At 39.6% G+C, this 19,701-nt stretch overlaps 1 protein-coding gene across 4 annotated transcripts in view; it reads right to left on the reverse strand.

Moving 5' to 3' along the window:
• The window catches only part of ZNF10 (zinc finger protein 10), a 104,648-nt gene that overhangs the window by 11,335 nt on the left and 73,612 nt on the right, over positions 1-19,701 (reverse strand). For all 4 annotated transcript variants that reach the window (XM_059894881.1, XM_059894874.1, XM_059894873.1 and 1 more), the window contains one exon: positions 11,884-12,084. In XM_059894881.1, coding sequence (XP_059750864.1) covers positions 11,884-12,084 — 201 coding nt within the window. The remainder of the gene's footprint in view (positions 1-11,883; positions 12,085-19,701) is intronic.

Below are 19,701 nucleotides of genomic sequence, written 5' to 3' on the forward strand. Positions count from 1 at the left end.
CAGGGAACAGCAAAGATTAAACCCATAAAAATGTAACAGGCAGTCAAAGATGCTATGACAAAAGAACATGCAGAGAACATGGGCACAAAGGGGGAAGCAAGCAATGCTGCTTGAATGCACCAGGAGCTACCACTGAAGAGAAGACGTTAAAATTTCGTTAAATAAAAAAGGCAACAGCTGTAAGGAGCAGCCACGTTGTGGGGTGACAGATCTGAACATGAAGATACACAGATGGTAAATCAGCATATGAAAAGATGCTCAACATCATATATCATTAGGGAATTGCAAATTAAAACAGTGAGACACCATTACACATCTAGAATGGCTAAGATTTTCAAAAATGGACACCAACTTTGAAAATGAAATTCCAAATTTGATGAAGCCATGAATATAAACATCCAAGAATCTGAACAAACTCCAAAAACGATGAACTCAAAGAAACACACATGCTCAAATTTTCAATAGACAAAGAGAACCTTGAAAGCATCAAGAAAGCAATGACTTGTTTCCTACAAGGGCTCCTCAGTAAGATTATAAGTAGATTTCTCACCAGAACCTTTGGAGACCAAAAGGCAATAAACCCATATATTCAACGAGCTAAAAGAAAAAAAAACTACCAGCCAAGAATCCTGTATCTGACAAAACTGTGCTTCAAAAGTGAGGTAGAGGGCTTCCCTGGTGGTGCAGTGGTTGAGAATCTGCCTGCCAATGCAGGGGACATGGGTTCGAGCCCTGGTCTGGGAAGATCCCACATGCCGCGGAGCAACTAGGCCCGTGAGCCACAATTACTGAGCCTGCGCGTCTGGAGCCTGTGCTCCGCAACGAGAGAGGCCGCGATAATGAGAGGCCCGCGCACCGCGATGAAGAGTGGCCTCCACTTGCCGCAACTAGAGAAAGCCCTCGCACAGAAACGAAGACCCAACACAGCCATAAATAAATAAATAAATAAATAAATAAATAAATAAATTAAAAAAAAAGTGAGGTAGAGGGCTTCCCTGGTGGCGCCGTGGTTAAGAATCCGCCTGCCAATGCAGGGGGCACAGGATCGAGCCCTGGCCCGGGAAGATCCCACATGCCGTAGAGCAACTAAGCCCGTGGGCCACAACTACTGAGCCTGTGCTCTAGAACCCATGCCCTGCAACAAGAGAAGCCACCGCAATGAGAAGCATGGGCACTGCAATGAAGAGTAGCCCCCACTCGCCACAACTAGAGAAAGCCCACATGTATCAACGAAGACCCAATGCAGCCAAAAATAAATAAATAAATAAATAAATAAATAAATAAATAAATAAATAAGTGAGGTAGAAATGAAGACATTCCCAGAAGAACAAAAGGTAGTTTGCTACCACTAGACCTGCTTGGCAAGAGATGCTCGAGGGAGTCATGCACATGAAATTAAAGAACACTAGACAATATCTTGAAGCTGTTTGAAGAAATAAAGATCTGAATAAAGGTAAATATCTGGGCAATTATAATGGTAGTATATTTGTGCCTCTACATTTCATTCTCTACATAATTATAAGAGACAAATGCATTTGAAATAATTATTAGTTTACATTTCGGGGCACACAATGTATAAAGATGTAATTCTGTGACATCAGCAATCAAAAGGGGTGGGACAGAGCTGTAAAGGAGCATAGTGTTTGTATGTTATTGAAGTTAAGCTGGTATAAATTCAAATCAGAATGCTATAACTTTAGGAAGTTAAATGTAATCCCATGACAACCACAAAGAAAATAGTTATAAAACTTACACAAAAAGCAAATGAGAAAGGAATTTAGACATTTCACTACAAAAATTCAACTAATCACAAAAGACAGTGACTGCAGGAACTGAAGGACCAAAAAGCAATAAGATATATAGAAAATAGCAAAATGACAGAAATAAATCCCTCCTTATGAGTAATTACTGTAAGTGTATATCAATAAAACTCTCCAGTGAAAAGACAGTTTGGCAAAATGGATTAAGAAACATGACTCAAATATGCTGTCTATAAGAAACTCACTTTAGATCCAAAGACACAAACAGATCAAAAGTAAAAAGATGGATAAAGATATTCCATGCAAGTAGTAACCGAAGTAGAGCAGGGGTGGCTATACTAACATCAGACAAATCAAAAAGGTTATAAGAGACAAAGAAGGAAATTACATATTATTAAAGTTTCAGTACAGCTAGAAGATAGACAATTATAAACAGTTATACCTAATAACAGATCATCAAAATATATGAAACAAAAACTGACATAATTAAAGGGAGAAATAGTTTTATAATAATAGTTGGAAACTTCAATATCCCACTCCCAATAATGGATAGAACAATCAGAAAGAAAATAAGTAAGGAAACAGAATTTAAATAAACTAACTCTAACAGACATATACAGAATATTCTACCCAAGAACAAAATACACATTCTTCTCAAGTACACATGAGACATTTTCCAGGACAGACCATATGTTAGGCCACAAATTAAATCTCAATAGATTTAAAAGATAAATATCATACAAAGTATCTTCTCTGACCACACAGGATGAAGTTAAAAATCACTAAAAGCAGCAGAAAAAAAGGAAAATTCACAAATTTGTGGGAATTAAACAATATGGTCTTAAACAACCAATGTATCAAACAAATCAAAAGGGAAATTAGTAAATACTTAGACATGAATGAAAACAAAACACAGCATAAAGTTGTTGGGATGCAGTAAAAGCAGTGTTAAGGGGAAATTTTACAGTTAAAAACACACATTTAAAACAAGAAATATCTCAAATCAATAATCTAACTTTACAACTTAAGGAAACAGAAAAAGAACAAATTAAACACAAAGGTAGCAAAAAGAAGGAAATAAGATTAGAATACAAATAAAATAGAAACTAGAAAAACAATAGGAAAAAAAAATCAATGAAACCAGAGCTTAGTTCTTTGAAAAGATCAACAAAATTTGATAAACCTTCAGGTAGCTAGACTGAGGGAAAAAAAAGAGAAGACTAGAATTACTAAAATCAAGAATGAAAGTGGGGAAATTAGTACTGATTCTACAAAAATAAAAATGATTATTGGAAAGTACTATAAACAATTGTATGCCAACAAATTGGATAACTTAGTTGAAAGGAATGAATTCCATTTGTGTTTCTATCAAGATCAAATCACAAAGAAATAGGAAATATGAATAGATCTATAACTAGTAAGGAGATTGGGTCTGTAATCAAAAATCTCCCCCCAAAGAAGAAAAGCCCAGGCTTCACTGGTGAATTTTAACAAATATTTAAAGAAGTAATAACATCAATCTTTCTCAAGCTTTTCCAAAAACCTAAAGAGGAGGGAACACTTCCTAAGGCTCTGATACCAAATCCAGACAAAGCCACTGTAAGAAAACTACAAACTAATATTCCTCATGAACATAGATGCAAAAATCTTCAAAATAATAGCAAATCAAATTCAGCAGCTTATTAAAAAGATCATACACCATGACCAATGGGATTTATTCTTGGAATGCAAGGATGGTTCAACATTTGAAAACTGCTCAATGCAATACATCACACTAACAGAATGAAGTTAAAAAAATGATTATCTCAATGCAGATTATCTCAATTGAAGCATGTGACAAAATTCAACACTCTTTCATGATAAAAACACTCAACAAAGTAGAAATAGAAGGAAAGTACCTCAACATAATAAAACCCACATCTTAAAAACCCATAGTGAACATCATACTCAATGATGAAAGACTAAAAGCTTTTCTTCTAAGATCAGGAATGAGGCAAGAATGCCTGCTTTCTAGACTTCCCTGGTGGTCCAGTGGTTAAGAATCTGCCTTCCAATGCAGGAGACATGGGTTCAATCCCTGTTCAGGGAACTAAGATCCCGCATGCCACAAGGCAACTAAGCCCATGCACTCTAGAGTCCACGCACCACAACTAGAGAGAAGCCTGCGCGCCACGGTGAAAGATCCCACGTGCTGCAACTAAGACCCAATGCAGCCAAATAAATAAATAACTTTTTTTTTAAAAAAAGGAATGCCTTCTTTCTCCACTTCTATTCAACATAGTGCTTCAAGTTCTTGCCAAAGCCATTGGACAAGAAAAAGAAATAAAAGGCATCTAAATTAGAAAAGGAGTAAAATTATCTCTGTTCATGGACAATATCTTCCTATATTATATAGAAAATCTTAGATTCCACACACATACATACACACACACACACACACACACAAAACCTAGTTAGAACAAATGAATTCAGCAAATAACAGGATACAAAGTCACACACCAAAATCAGGTGCATTTCTATACACTAACAATGATCAATCTGAAAAACAAATTATGAAAATGATTCCATTTATAGAATCATCAAAAAGTAATAACTGAACCTAGGAGATAAATGACTTGTAGAATGAAAACTGAAAATCTTGCTGAAAGAAATTAAAGAGCACATAAATAAATAGAAACATACCCTATGTTCCTTAATATTAAAATGTTAACACTGCCCAAAGTGATCTACATATTCAATGCAATTGCTAATAAAATTCCAATGATGTTTTTTGCAAAAATAGAAAAACCCACCCTAAAATGCATATGGAAGCTCAAGGGACCCTGAATAGCCAAAACAATCTTGAAAAAGAACAAAGCTGGAGGACTCATACTTCCTGATTTCAAAACTTACTACACGGGACTTCCCTGGCAGTGCAGTGGTTAAGAATCCTCCTTCCAATGCAGGGGATGCGGGTTCGATCCCTGGTCAGGGAACTAAGATCCCACATGCTGCAGGGCAACAAGGCCAGCACACCACAACTACTGAGCCTGCACACTCTGGAGCCCACGCACCACAACTAGAGAGAAGCCTGTACACCGCAACTGGAGAAGACTGCATGCCACAACAAAAAGATCCTGTATGTCACAACGAAGATCCTGCATGCCGCAACTAAGATCCAATGCAGCCAAATAAATAAATAAATATTTTTAAAAAAACTTACTACAAAGCTACATTAATCAAAACAATGTGGTATTGGCATAAAGGTGACAATGGAATAGAACAGAGTCCAGAAATAAACCCCTGCATATATGGTCAAATGATTTTTGACAATGGTTCCAAGACCATTTATGGGGAAAGTCTTTCCAACAAATACTACTGGGAAAACTGGATATCCACATGAAAAAAATGAAGTTGGACCCTCATCTAACATTATATAAAAATTAACTCAGAATGGATCAAAGACCTAAATGTAAGACCTAAAACTATATAAACCCTTAGAAGAAAACATAGGGCAAAAGCTTCACAATGTTAGATTTGGCAATGATTTCTTGAAAATGACACAAAAGGTACAAGCAACAAAAGAAAAAACCAACCAATTGGACTTCATGAAAATTAAAAAATTTTTTGTGTCAAAACACAACATCAACATAGTAAAAAGGCAACTCCCAAAATGGGAGAAAATATCTGCAAGTCATATACCTTATAAGGGATTAATATCTAGAATATATAAAGAACTAAAACTCAACAACAAAAAACAACCTATTCAAAAGTAATCAAAGGATTTGAATAGACATTTCCCCAAAGAAGATATACAAATGGCCAATAAGCACATGAAGATGCTGAACATCACTCATCATAACAAAAATGCAAATCAAAACTACAATGAGGGACTTCCCTGGTGGCGCAGTGGTTAAGAATCCGCCTGCCAATGCAGGGGACACAGGTTCGAGCCCTGGGTCAGGAAGATCCCACATGCCACGGAGCAACTAAGCCTGTGCACCACCACTACTGAGCCTGTGCTCTAGAGCCCAGAAACCACAACTACTGAGCCCGTGTGCCACAATTACTGAAGCCCGCATGCCTAGAGCCCATGCTCTGCAACGAGAGAGGCCACCACAGTGAGACGCCCATACACTGAAACGAGGAGTGGCCCCAGCTCGTCACAACTAGAGAAAGCCCATGCAGCAGCGAAGACCCAACACAGCCAAATTAATTAATTAATTAATTTTTAAAAAAAACCTATGAGAGTCCGCTCACACTCATTAGGATGGCTATCAAAAACCATGAAAATAACAAGGGTTGGCAAGGATGTGCAATAACTGGAATGCGTGTACACTGCTGGTGGGGATACAACATGGTGTAGCTGCTGTGAAAAACAGTTTGGTGGCTCCTCAAAAAATTAAAAATTATTATTACCATATGGTCCAGCAATTTCATCTCTGGGTATATCCCCAAAGGAAGTGAAAGCAGGGTCTTAAAGAGATATTTCTACATCCATGTTCACAGCAGCATTAATATTCACAGTAGCTAAAACGTGAAAGCAATCCAAGTGTCCATGGATGGATGAATGGATAAGCAAAATGAAGTATATACATACAACAAATTATTATTCAGCTTTAAAAAGGAAGAAAGTTCTGCAGTATGCTATAACAAGGATGAACCTTGTGAACATTATGTCAAGGGAGATAAGCCAGTCACAAAAAGACAATTACTGTATGACTCCACTTATATGAGGTAACTAGCGTAGTCAAAATCATAGAGACGGAAAGTAGAATGGTGCTTGCCAGGGGTTATGGGGGGGGTGGGGGAGTTATTGTTTAATGGTATAGAGCTTCAGTTTTTCAAGAGGAAGAGCATTGTGGAGACAGATATGGTGGTTATGATTGCCAGTGTTATGAATGTATTTAATACCACTGAATTGTCACTTAAAATGGTTAAGATGATAAAAGAAAATATGTGTGCAGAAATACGTATGCTCCAAAATACAAACAGTGGTTTAAAAAATCAAAGATCTAAAACATGGAACAATATAGGGTGTTCACGGATTGGAAAACTCAGTATTGTTAAGATGTAAATTTTCCCTAATTTGACTCATGGATTCACTGTAATTCCAATCAAAGTCCTAACAAGTTTTTTTGTAGCTATCCACAAGCTCTTCTATAATTAATACGGAAAGGCAAAAAACTAGAACAGCCAAAACAATTCTGAAGAACAAAGGTGCAGCACTCCCACTAGCCCACTTTAAGACTTCCTATAAAAGCAAGATAGCATGATGCCGGTAAAAGATTAGACACAAAAATCAACGGAACACAAAAGAGAGCCTAGAAATAGACCCACATAAACACTGTCTCTTGAAAAAAAAATTCTTTTTTTCATAAACACACAAAAGCAATTCAATGGAGAAAGGATCACCTTTTCAATAAATGGTGCTGGAACCCTTGCACATCCATACACAAAAAAAATGAACCTCAACACATACCCCACACTCTATACAAAAATTAACTAAAAATGGATCACAGACTTAAATGTGAAAGCTAAAACTTTACAAATTCCAGAGAAAAAAAATTTTTAATTTGTGCACTTTTGTTTGGGCAATGAAATTTTAGATATGACACCAAAAGCAAAACCCATTTTAAAAAATTAAAATTCAGAAAATAAACTTTATCAAAATTAAAACATTTTGCTCTGTGAAAGTTGGTGTCATGGAAATGAAAACACAAACCAGAGACTGGGAGAAAATATCTGAAAATCACTTTTCTTATAAAGGATTTAAATCTAGAATAACACAGAATTCTTAAAAATCCATGACAACAGATGGCCAAAAAGCACATGAAAAGATGCTCAACATCACTAATTACTAGAGAATACAAATCAAAACTGCAATGAGGTATCACCTCCCACCAGTCACAGAATGGCCATCATCAAAAAATCTATAAACAATAAATGCTGGAGAAGATGTGGAGAAAAGGGAACCCTCCTACACTGTTGGTGGGAATGGAAATTGGTACAACCACTATGGAGAACAGTATGGAGGTTCCTTAAAAAACTAAAAATAGAACTACCATATGACCCAGCAATCCCACTCCTAGGCATATACCCAGAGAAAACCACAATTTGAAAAGATACACGCACCCTAATGTTCACTGCAGCACTATTTACAATAGCCAGGACATGGAAGCAACCTATGTGTCCATCAACAGAGGAATGGATAAAGGAGGTGTGGTACCTCTATGACATAAATCACAGCAAGATCCTTTTTGACCCACCTCCTAGAGTAATGGAAATAAGAACAAAAATAAACAAATGGGACCTAATGAAACTTAAAAGCTTTTGCACAGCAAAGGAAACCGTAAACAAGACGAAAAGACAACCCTCAGAATGGGAGAAAATATCTGCAAACAAAGCAACTGACAAAGGATTAGTCTCCAAAATATACAAGCAGCTCATGCAGCTCAATATCAAAAAAACAAACAACCCAATCCAAAAATGGGCAGAAGACCTAAACAGACATTTCTCCAAAGAAGACATACAGATTGCCATCAAACACATGAAAAGATACTCAACATCACTAATCATTAGAGAAATGCAAATCAAAACCACAATGACGTATCACCTCACACTGGTCAGAATGGCCATCATCAAAAAATCTACAAACAATAAATGCTCAAGAGGGTGTGGAGAAAAGGGAACCCTCCTGCACTGTTGGTGGGAATGTAAATTGATACAGCCACTATGGAGAACACTATGGAGGTTCCTTAAAAAACTAAAAACAGAACTACCATATGACCCAGCAATCCCACTACTGGGCATATACCCTGAGAAAACCATAATTCAAAAAGACATATGTACCACAATGTTCACTACATCACTACTTACAATAGCCAGGACATGGAAGCAACCTAAATGTCTACTGACAGATGAATGGATAAAGAAGATGTGGCACATATATACAATGGAATATTACTTGGCCATAAAAAGGAACAAATTGAGTTATTTGCAGTGAGGTGGATGGACCTAGAGACTGTTATACAGAGTTAAGTAAGTCAGAAAGAGAAAAACAAATACCGCATGCTAACACACATATATGGAATCTTAAAAAATGGTATCAATGAACCTAGTGGCAGGGCAGGAATAAAGACGCAGACAGAGAACGGACTTGAGGACGCAGCGGGGGTAAGGGGGAGCTGGGATGAAGTGAGAGAGTAGCACTGACATATATACACTACCAAATGTAAAATGGATGGCTAGTGGGAAGCTGCTACATAGCACAGGGAGAGCAGCTCAATGTTTTGTGACAACCTAGAGGGGTGGGATAGGGAGGGTGGGAGGGAGGCTCAAGAGGGAGGGGATATGGGGATATATGTATACATATAGCTGATTCACTTTGTTATACAGCAGAAACTAACACAACACTGTAAAGCAATTATACTTCAATAAAGATATCAAAAAAAAAAAAAGAATAAGAAAGCATGATTTTGTAGCCCCAAATCCTGAAGAGCCGTATGTAATATCTTAATGTCATGCCCATCAAACTCAGTAAGTTTGGCTTCTGCCCTCTCAAGACAAAATAAATAAGTTAAAGAATAAAAAAAAAATTTTTTTTAATGATGCGGTACATATATACAATGGAATATTACTCAGCCATAAAAAAGAACAAAATAATGCCATTTGCAGCAACATGGATGGACCCAGAGATTGTCATACTCAGTGAAGCAAGAAAGACAAATGTCATATGATATTGCTTATATATGGAATCTAAAAAAATGGTAGTAATGAACTTATCTACAAAACAGAGACAGAGTCACAGATGTAGAAAATAAACTTATGGTACCAGGGGATGGGAGGAAGGATAAACTGGGAGATTGGGATTGACATATACACACTAGTATATATAAAATAGATAACTAATAAGAACCTACTGCACAGGGAACTCTACTTAATACTCTGTAGTGGCCTATATGTGAAAAGAATCTAAAAAAGAATGGCGGGACTTCCCTGGGGGTCCAGTGGTTAAGACTTCACCTTCTAATGCAGGGGGTGCGGGTTCAATCCCCGGTTGGGGAGCTAAGATCCCACATGCCTAGGGCCAAAAAAAAAAAAAAACCAAAACATAAAACAGAAGCAATATTGTAACAAATTCAACAGACTTTAAAAAAAAATGGTCCACATCAAAAAAAAAACCTTAAAAAAAAAAATTAAATTAAAAAAGTAGATATATGTATAACTGATTCACTTTGCTGTACACCTGATACTAACACAACATTGTAAATCAACTATACTCCAATAAAAAATTTTTTTTAATATTAAATTAAAAAAAAATCAATGACAAGAAAACAGATACTTCACCAAAGATACAGAAAGAATAAAACACATATAGAAATATACTCAATAACACTAGCTAGCCATTAGGGAAATGCAACTTAAAACCACAGTAAAATATCACCTCACATCTATTAGAATGGCAAAATTTTTAACAACCTGACAATACCTAGAACTGGTCAGGATGAGGAACAGGGACGCTCATTCACTGCAAGTGGGAATGCAAAACTGCAAGGCACTCTGGAAGACAGTCTCTTAAAAAGCTAAACATAGAATCGCCATACAATCCAGCAATCATGCTCCTAGGTATTTACCCAACTGATCTGAAAACTCATGTCCACACAAAAACCCACATGTGAATGTTGATAGCATTCATAATCACCCAAAACTGGAAGCATCCAGATATCAAGACTTATTATAAATCAAGATAGCGTGAAACTGGCATAAGGATAGAAAAGTAGGCCAATGGAACAGAATAAAGAGTTGTGAAACCAAACTATATTTATGGACGCCTGATATATGACAAGGTGGCACCGCAGAGCCATAGGTAGAGGGTCAATCACTTCAGTGGCACTGGGGCAATTAGGCAACTTGATGAAAAAAATAAAGCTTGACTCCTACTCACACTAAACATAAATATTAATTCTAGATGTATTGTGAATCTACATGTGAAAGGTAAATGTGAACAATGAAAACTGTCCTCATGAGCTTTGGATAACAAAAAAGTTCTTAGATTGGACACAAAAAACACCAGTAATAAAAGAAAAAATTTATAAACTAAATTAAGTTAAAATTAGAAATAGCTGTTCATCAAAAGGCAGCATTAATTAACAGAATGAAAAGGCAAGACAGGAAAAAAAACCCAGCTTGTAAACAAATACTGAACAACAGTTAATGCTGTGCATACTGAAGTATTTAGAGGGAAGCATGCTGATGTCTAAAATATATTAAGAAATACAGCAAAAATAAGATGCGGTAAGAGATGCAGAGGGATGGAAAGATGGATCATGTGATAAAGCAAGTACAGTAAAATGTTAAAGGTAAATTCAAGGTGATGAGTATACAGATGTTCACAGAAAAATCCTTTCGACTTTGCCCTGCGTTTGAAAACCATCATAACAAAATACTGGAGGTAAGAGAAGCACCCCAGGTAAAACCTGAGTATGGATTTGGTATCAAGTTTGCTTTAAACTTCAATGTGCATGAATCACTGAATCTTGTTAAGATGAAGTCTTGATATAACAGGACTGAGGTGCGGCCTGAAACTCAGCATTTCTAACAAGCTTCCAGAAAATAAATAACTCCTTTCAGTCAATAAGAAACAGACAGAAAACACCCACAAAAGGTAACAAAATGTCCAAAAAGCATGCTAGCAGGAAATGCAAAGTAAGCCCATACAGAAACACCACCATACCAGAATGGCTCAAATAAAAAGAACAACAGTAATTAAGAGCTGGCAGAGAACATGAGGCAAGTGGACACGCAGACACTGCTGATGGCCGTACAAGAGGACGGTGCTTAATGAAAAATATAAGCAATACAGCAGGATACACATGTGTACACGCCACCAACATAAATTAAAAATGCATTCACACCAGAAACAATACACAGTTTGTAAACACATATAAACAGAACAATATCCATTAAAAAATTTGTGGGGGGGCGTGGAAAAGGAGCTGAAAATTGAGTCTGGGGAAACCAGGAAACAGGGACCTCAGAGACCTTACACGACCTCCCACCTGAGGACCTCCATCCCTCTCCCACCAAAAAAATGAAAAAGAAATAAAGAAAAGAAGTGGAAATGAACAAAGCAGTAACTCACCCAGGTCTTCTTCGCTTTCGGCTGCTCCTGGGAAATAAACAGCCACTCTAGGACCTGCTCCGTCCCGGGACTCTTGTGCCTCTGCCGGGGTCCTCCAGGGAGAGGCCTCTGGTCAGGGGTCTCTTGACCCAGGATGGATCCCTCCCCTTGGAGCTTTCTGATGCCATCGTGCGTGCTGTCTCGCTCCTGGAGAGGTGGGACCTGCAGACCCAAGAGCAAGCTCACTTTTGCGAGCACTTTTCCTCTGGGCCCCGACCTTGGTCTCCTTTGCTGGTGAACGCGCTCACCCAGGCTGGGCTGGGGGCTCTGCAGACTGTGGTCAGTGCGGTTGGGGGGGGGGGGGCACAAGTGAGAGGAAACGGAAATGGGGAACCCAGCACACGACCACGGCCACCCCCCACCGCCAAGACTCTGCACAGGCCCCCAGAAACCCTGGAAGTGCAGCAACCACCCAGAGATTTAAACAACTTCGGGCAGACACTCAAGAAGAACATGATGCCAGATGGTAAGGAGGGAACGACCCTGCTGGAGGCGATGCACACGAGAAATAGGCTGTGGACGAAACAGTCTGTTTCAGTAGAGCTTCTTCTCTCAATATCTGGATGTCCATGAACAATTCACTTCGTCTCTCTCACTGAGTCTTATTTTTGTTGTTAAACATTGAGAGTAGGATGAGATCAGGGGAACAGTGTAGTCTTTTAATCTCCCAATAAAAACAAAAGAGGCCTACCAGAATAGCAAGAGAAGAAGCCCAGAGATGTCCACAGACAGACAAATGGACCCAGGTGACAGGGCTCCTCACAAACCTAGGATCCAGGCAGATGTGACCTAACTGCAGAACTGGGGCGGGGGACCGGGGGCCACATGCTGCCGATCTCCAAAGTCACCCCCGACAGGAGAGCACCTCCCGAGGGGAATCTGAGCCTCTCAGGCTCAGAGGTGCAGGTGACTAAAAAAGACGTTCCCAAAGTCGCTAAGTGACCTAACAGTGCTGTGGCCACCTAGGAACACAAAGGTCTGAGAAATAATGGGCAAACCGTCCCTTCTACAAGGACGGGTCTTCACTGCGAGGGAAAGCTGCTGGAAATGGAGCCCAAATTTATCAGCACAAGTGAGAAAAAAAAGATTCAGGCAAAGAGAGGGACAAGAGAAAGGAGATTCTGAGAATGAGAGGGGAAGGAGAGAAAAGGGAAGAGAGAAAGGCACTCGGCAGTCAGGGGGAAGGGTCCAGAGGATGCTCATTCCAGAAGCTATTATAACAACAAAATACAAGGGGTAAAACTGAGAGAAACATGTTAGGATACAAGGCATGCTGAACTCTAGGAAACACAGGGCTAGAGGCAGAAAAAAGGCTTCCTGACAAGGCTTAGCGTTGAGTCAGGTCAGATATGTGTGTATGTGTGTTTGCTTATATTTCCAAAAGAATCACTGAGAGGATGAACTAGAAACTGTAAAAATGGTTCCCTCCAGGGGAGGGAGGGAAGGAACAGAGCAGGAGGGATGGAGGCTTGTCTGAATGACACTACGTACTTTCTACTTTGAATCATGTAAATATTTCACATGATCTAAAAGAGGAGGGAGGGCAATCCCTAACGCTGAAAATAAATGTCAACAAATACATTTATTTATACAATTGGAAACAAAACTACAACGGACAACCATTCTACCAACTGACTTAACATGCGGTATTTAACTGTGTATTCTTTGGATAAAATGGGCTACAAAGACAGACTGAACCACATTTAGTACCCTTGTTAATGGTAACAAATTGTTGTTTTAAAACCGTCTTACGTATGCTATAGGACATGACAGTTATATCACTCTTTTTAAGAACCAAGATATCTAACACATGACAAAAAGTTGCAAGAATAAAGTTTTTAACCCTCACGCACAGCTGGTGGGAATATAAAATGGAGCAGCCACTTTGGACCCAGCTTGGCAGTTCCTCAGTGTTAAACCCAGAATTACTGTATTACCCGGCGATCCCAGTCCTAGGTATCCGCTCAACAGAATTAAAAGCCTACATCACAGAAACGCTTGCACACGAATGGCTCTAACAGCCTGATTCCTAATAGCCAAATACCCGTCAACAGATGAAGGGATAAACCATATGTGATCTATACATACAAAGGCACGTTATTTAGCCATAAGAAGGAATGAAGCACCAAAAAATGCTACTACATTATGAACCTTTGTACTATAGGTACCTGACAATTAGCTTCTTTTGACTGTAATGCAAGTGCCTGATCGTACTGAAAGCTTCTGATTTCTGAGGCGCCACTTCAAAGACATCCATCTTAGATGAGCGCACTGCCAGCCACACGGCGGGATGAGGAGTCAGGCCGCCCCACCTGACGTTCCCCTCCCAGAAAGCCCTGGGTGACCTAGGTAACTGCTCACTGGAGTGACCCCGCTCTTCCCTTCCAGTGCCTGAATTCTCAGCCTTATTTAAATTCACCAATAAATAATGAACCTGCAACCCCCCCTTGACCCCAATAATAAAGGCAGAACCTCAACCCCCCTTGACCCCAGTAAAGGCAGAACCCCAGGTCCACAGTCTCGTCCTCTCCGTCTCTCTGCTGTGTGGCCCCCCGTGTGCCACGTACCCCGCAGGGTCTGTGAGTAATAAACCTTAAGTTTTCAGAGTTCCCGACGGTTGCTGAGGAGATGCGCCTTGCAGTCACAGTAAGAACCACAAGGGCTGGCCCAGCCATGACGCTGGCTCCAGTCAGGGAACCGTCTGTGGGGCTGCCACAAGCAGCACGGGTCCCAGCGAGCCCCGCCCCAGGCGCTCTGCGTCACAGCATCATTCCTGCCAGGCTGAGACCAACACAAAGCTACCTTGAAAACACTACGCTAAATGAAAGAAGCCAGATACACAGGGCCACTTCTGACATGATTCTGTTTACACAAATGTCTAGGATAGGGAAATTCTTGAACACACCAAGTAGATTAAATGGCTGTAAGGGGATAGGGGAAGGAGGGGATGGAGAGTGGCTTGTGAATGGGGACAGGGTTTCTTCTGGAAGTAATGATAATGTTCTGAAATTGGATACGGTGATATTTAGGCAACTCTGTGAATACTAAAAATGACTGAAGGCACACCTTAAAAGGGTAAATTTTATGGTATATAAATTATACCTCAATAATGCTTCTATATAAAGAGTAATTTTTTTTAACTTCAATGATTTTTAATAAATTGAAAGTTTAGCAACAGTCCGCTCATGCAGGTTTACAGCGTTCCTACTGCCTCAGACATTCCTCCGGAGGCGAGGCCCACGCTCACCCCCGACGCCCAGACAACCACTGCTCTGCTCCTGTGCACAGATCTGCCTGTTCCGGACATTTCACACGACTGGGACCACACGAGGTACTGCGTCTGGCTTCTTCCGCTCAGCACAATACTTTGGAGGTTTATTCTTGTTACAGCACACACCAGAGGTTTGCTCCTTTATTGCTGAATAGTGTTCCATTTTGTCCATACGTTCACCACTTAATCCACATTTAGATTCTTTTTAGTTTTGAGCTACTATACAAGTCTTTGTGTGAACATGTCTTCCTTTATCTTGGGTAAATTCCTAGAAGTAAAACTGCTGCACTGTACAGTAAGTTTATATTTAACCTTTTAAAGAAACTGCCAAAACCTTTACAAAGCTACTGTACCACTTTATATTCCCACCAGCAGTCTACAGTGGTTCCAATTTCTCTACATCCTTGTCAACACTTACTGTCTGCCTTTTTGGTTATAGCCATTGGGTATAAAGTGGGACTTCATTATGATATTAATCTTATTTCCCTAGTGACTCATGATGTTAAACATCTTTTCCGGTGCTTACTTGCCATCTATACATCTTCTTTGGTGAAGTGTCTGTTCAAATCCTTTGCCCATGTTTTAAATTGGGTTGTCTGTCTTCCTACTGAGTTGTAAGCATTCTTCATATATTCTGGATATATCCTTGTTATCAGGTACATGATTTGCAAATACTATCTCCTGGACTTTAAATACTTAAAGTCCCGGTCTGGGACTTGTGTTTTCATTTTCTGAATGGTAACTTTGAAGTTCAAAAGTTTTTATCTTGATGTGGCCCAATTTCTATCTTGAAAAGCACAACCTATAAAAGAGCTTTCTAAGAACTTTAGCCTAAGAGAAGGTCATGAATATTTTCCCCTATGATTTCTCCCAGGAATTTTATAGCTTTTGCTCTTGAAGTCTACGCTCCAACTGGAGGTCATCTTCTGGTATTGGGTGAGCTAAGAGTCACAGCTCATCTTCTTAGAAGATTTTTACTTGTGAAAACATAAAATACATAACATAAACTTAGCATCTTAACCATTTTCAAGTGTACAGTTCATTGGAATTTAGTACCTTCACAGTGCTGTGTAACCATTCCCAGCAGGTCACATTCATCTCCAGAACTCTTCATCTTGCAAAATTGAAACTCTGTATCCTCTGAGCAGTAACTTCCCATTCTCCTCCTACCACGGCTCCCTGACAACCAGCGTGGACCACACTTTCTATGCTCTTGACTACTCTAGGAACTGAAACCATGCTCCACAGGGTTAACAAACAGTGGCGACTAACAGAAATTCTCGAGCTCGTCTTACAGAGCAGCAGCCAAGGGGCAGCTTGTTAAACCCCCTACCTGAACCCGCCCTCAGTGACTAAGCTTGCCTGAATGACTAACTGTCCCCTAGAGGTAACACCTCTGACGTATGGGTCACTATATCAATGGGCACTTAAGCGGTTTTCCAGAAACCTAGAGTCAGCTCTTGTCCAGTGCAAGGCAGCCAAGACCGGTTGGGACCGCTGACCCTAAAAACCGGGCCTGCACACATGTCTGATGAATGACCGCCTGATGTCAGAGGGCCAAAACCTCCACCCTCGGATCATGCTAAGTGTCTACATTTTTGAACACGTATCCCACGAAGAAGCATGTACCCCGATACGCCTGCACAGAACACAGATTACCTCACCTTTTCCCTACTTCCAATCACTTCCCCACACCTAAGACTTCCCTACTTCTTTATCCCGTGAATATCTCAAGTCCCTCACCTGCGAGGAGACAGATCTGACATTTGTTCTCCCATCTCCTCACTTGGCTGTCTCGTGAATAAACTCTTTCTCTGCTACAAACTGCAGCGCCTCAGCGTTTGGCTTGCTGCGTGTTGGGCGAACAAACCTGGTTCAGTAACAGAACCTCACGTAAGTAGAATCTTACAGTATTTGTCCTTTTGTGACTGGCTTATTTCACTGAAAACAATGTCCTCAAGGTTCACCCATGTTGTAGCATGTGTCAGAATTCATTTCTTTTTAAGACTGAATATACACATACACACCCACACCCCATTTTGTTTATCCATTCATCTCTTAGTGAACAACTGGGTTACTTCCACCCAAAAAAGAGTAATTTCAAAAAAATAAATCTTTTAAACTCTGTAATTTGAATTGGAAATATCAAAATGAATCATAATTTTTTTCCTTTCCAAAGATCCCTAGGTCTGCCTACTGAAACAGCCCAGAAGTAATGACATTCCAGTATCAACAGTGGTCCCTGAGCACACTCCCTACGAAAAGACACAGGCTCCTGGAGAAAAGGTTGATTCCAGATCTGGGACGGGAAATACGCAAATGAGCGGAGAATACCTTCTTGGGCCCAAAAGCAAGGAAGCCAGGAAGCCAGCTAAGACTAACAGAGTCTTTCCAAAAAGCCTCAGAGCCAAGCTGAAAGGCTCCCTTTGGCTAAGGCTGGGACAATGAAACCCTCTAAAAGAATACTGACTGCAACTGATTGAAACTAACTGTGAACAGTATTAAGATTTACGAGTTTCTTAATCATACTCAAATTAACAAAAAGAAAAAAAAATCAAATGAAAAACTCACTGCTGTCATCAATGGATGTAACTAGGGCATCATCTCCTTAGTGAAAACTGGCAATTAAAGGGAAAGAGTTAAGCATGGATCTGCCATCCCTATACAAATCGTGTCTCTGGGTAACCAAACAGTTCTGTTGATGAAGAAATGTTCTTTTTTAGAGAAGCATTCTGTAAATTCTTTCAGAAAATTCCTGCTACAAAAATGGAAAGAATGATAGAGTTAGAAAGTCACCACTTTGTAGATGCTGTGAAATAACTGGCTGAGGGGAAGGTCATAATTGATGAAACCGTTAGAAAAGGCTGATGGGAAACTTCACAACAACAATACCACACCGTCACCCCTGACCCCACCAATCGATCTTTGCATCACCTAGAGCGAGTCAACCAGACATATGTGCCTCCTGAGGTGACAAGACAAAGCACTATCAAGTATTCTTGCCAAAAACATTAATAAATGAATCTAAAGTCTCTAAAGATAAATTTCAGTTTACCAGAAATACTGGTGACAGGAAACATGTTAAATGTGACCACAAGGAAACAGAGATAAATCTAAAATGAAGGACATTCTAAAGGACAAATGGCCCAGCATCTTTAAAAAGTCAATGGGGGAAAAAAAAGAAAGAAGGATGGGTTACTCTGGATTAAAAGAGACTTAAAGTATGTAACAGTAAGAAGTGTGTACCTTGTTTGGATTTTGATTTGAACTTGCCAACGTTAAAAAGGAAAATGAAATCTGAACATGGAATAATTCCATGATACCAAGGAATTATTCTGTTAGGTGTAATAGTGGTATTATAATTATATTAGAAAATGTATGTCTTTTAATGCCTAGTGATGTACGGATGAAATAACATGAGAACTGAATCTGCTTCAAAATACTTCAGAGTATTTTGGAGTAAGGTACCTTTATCCTACGCCTTAAATTTTTCCTTTGAAGAATTTTTCGAGAACAGTGACCACCACACAAGAAAATAAAGCTTTCAGAAAACAAGACAACATGAACAAGAACCAATGAAAATCAACAAACAACAGAAAGAAAACCTTGTAGCCAACAGACAGTGCAATTGATGGACACTGGTTATAAATCAAATATTATATTCAAGGAGAGAAAGGCAAGCCTTATGACTTGGCAAGGACTTGGACAAATAACTTAGCAAGCACATTTGAAAAAGAACTAGAAAGAATTTATAGGAATGATAAAAACACATCAACTGAAGTCTCTTTAATAGCAGGTTAGGAAGAATTAGTAAACGAAAGGACTAACCAGAAGAAATTATCTAGAAAGTAGTATGGAGAGACAGATGGGCAAGAGAGGAGAGCAGTGACACACAGACTGAGAAGGTCTATCATAAGCTGCACTAGAGTCTAAAAGGAAACAACAGAGCAAATTTTAAAATGGGGGGTGGGGCACAGCTTTCTGACAGCAGGCAGGTATCTAATGAACGTAGAAAGAATAATGAAATTAGATAAAACTCATTTGTCAACTAGCATAATAAAAACGCACACAAGAATCACCCATGCAGGCTAAATGAGTGGGTGAAAGTTTGAGGACTAAAAGGTGTTTATTTCATCCCAGTATCTCCCAACAGATACTGACTTACAAAGGGAAGAGAGAGTGACTACAGGGGAGGGAACACAGACACCACGTTCACCAAGTGAGGCAAGTTCACATCAGCAGCCACGAGTGCCCCTGACGTGACGCAGGGAAGAATGCATCACTTCTGAAACGGATCAGGAGGAGGAGCAAACAACCCCAAACTGAGGGATACTCCACAGGATGCCCTGGACTCCAGAAACACGTCATGCCAAAAAAGACTGAGGAACTGCTCCAGGTTAGACGAAAGAGCCAGCACAGCCCATCGCAACACATGATTCAAGTTACTCTTTCCCCATAAAGGACAGTATTTCCAAAATTTCTACAAAGAAACAATTGGCAAAATCGCA

The sequence above is a fragment of the Balaenoptera ricei genome, chromosome 14, assembly GCF_028023285.1.
Source record: "Balaenoptera ricei isolate mBalRic1 chromosome 14, mBalRic1.hap2, whole genome shotgun sequence".
Lineage (NCBI taxonomy): Eukaryota > Metazoa > Chordata > Mammalia > Artiodactyla > Balaenopteridae > Balaenoptera > Balaenoptera ricei.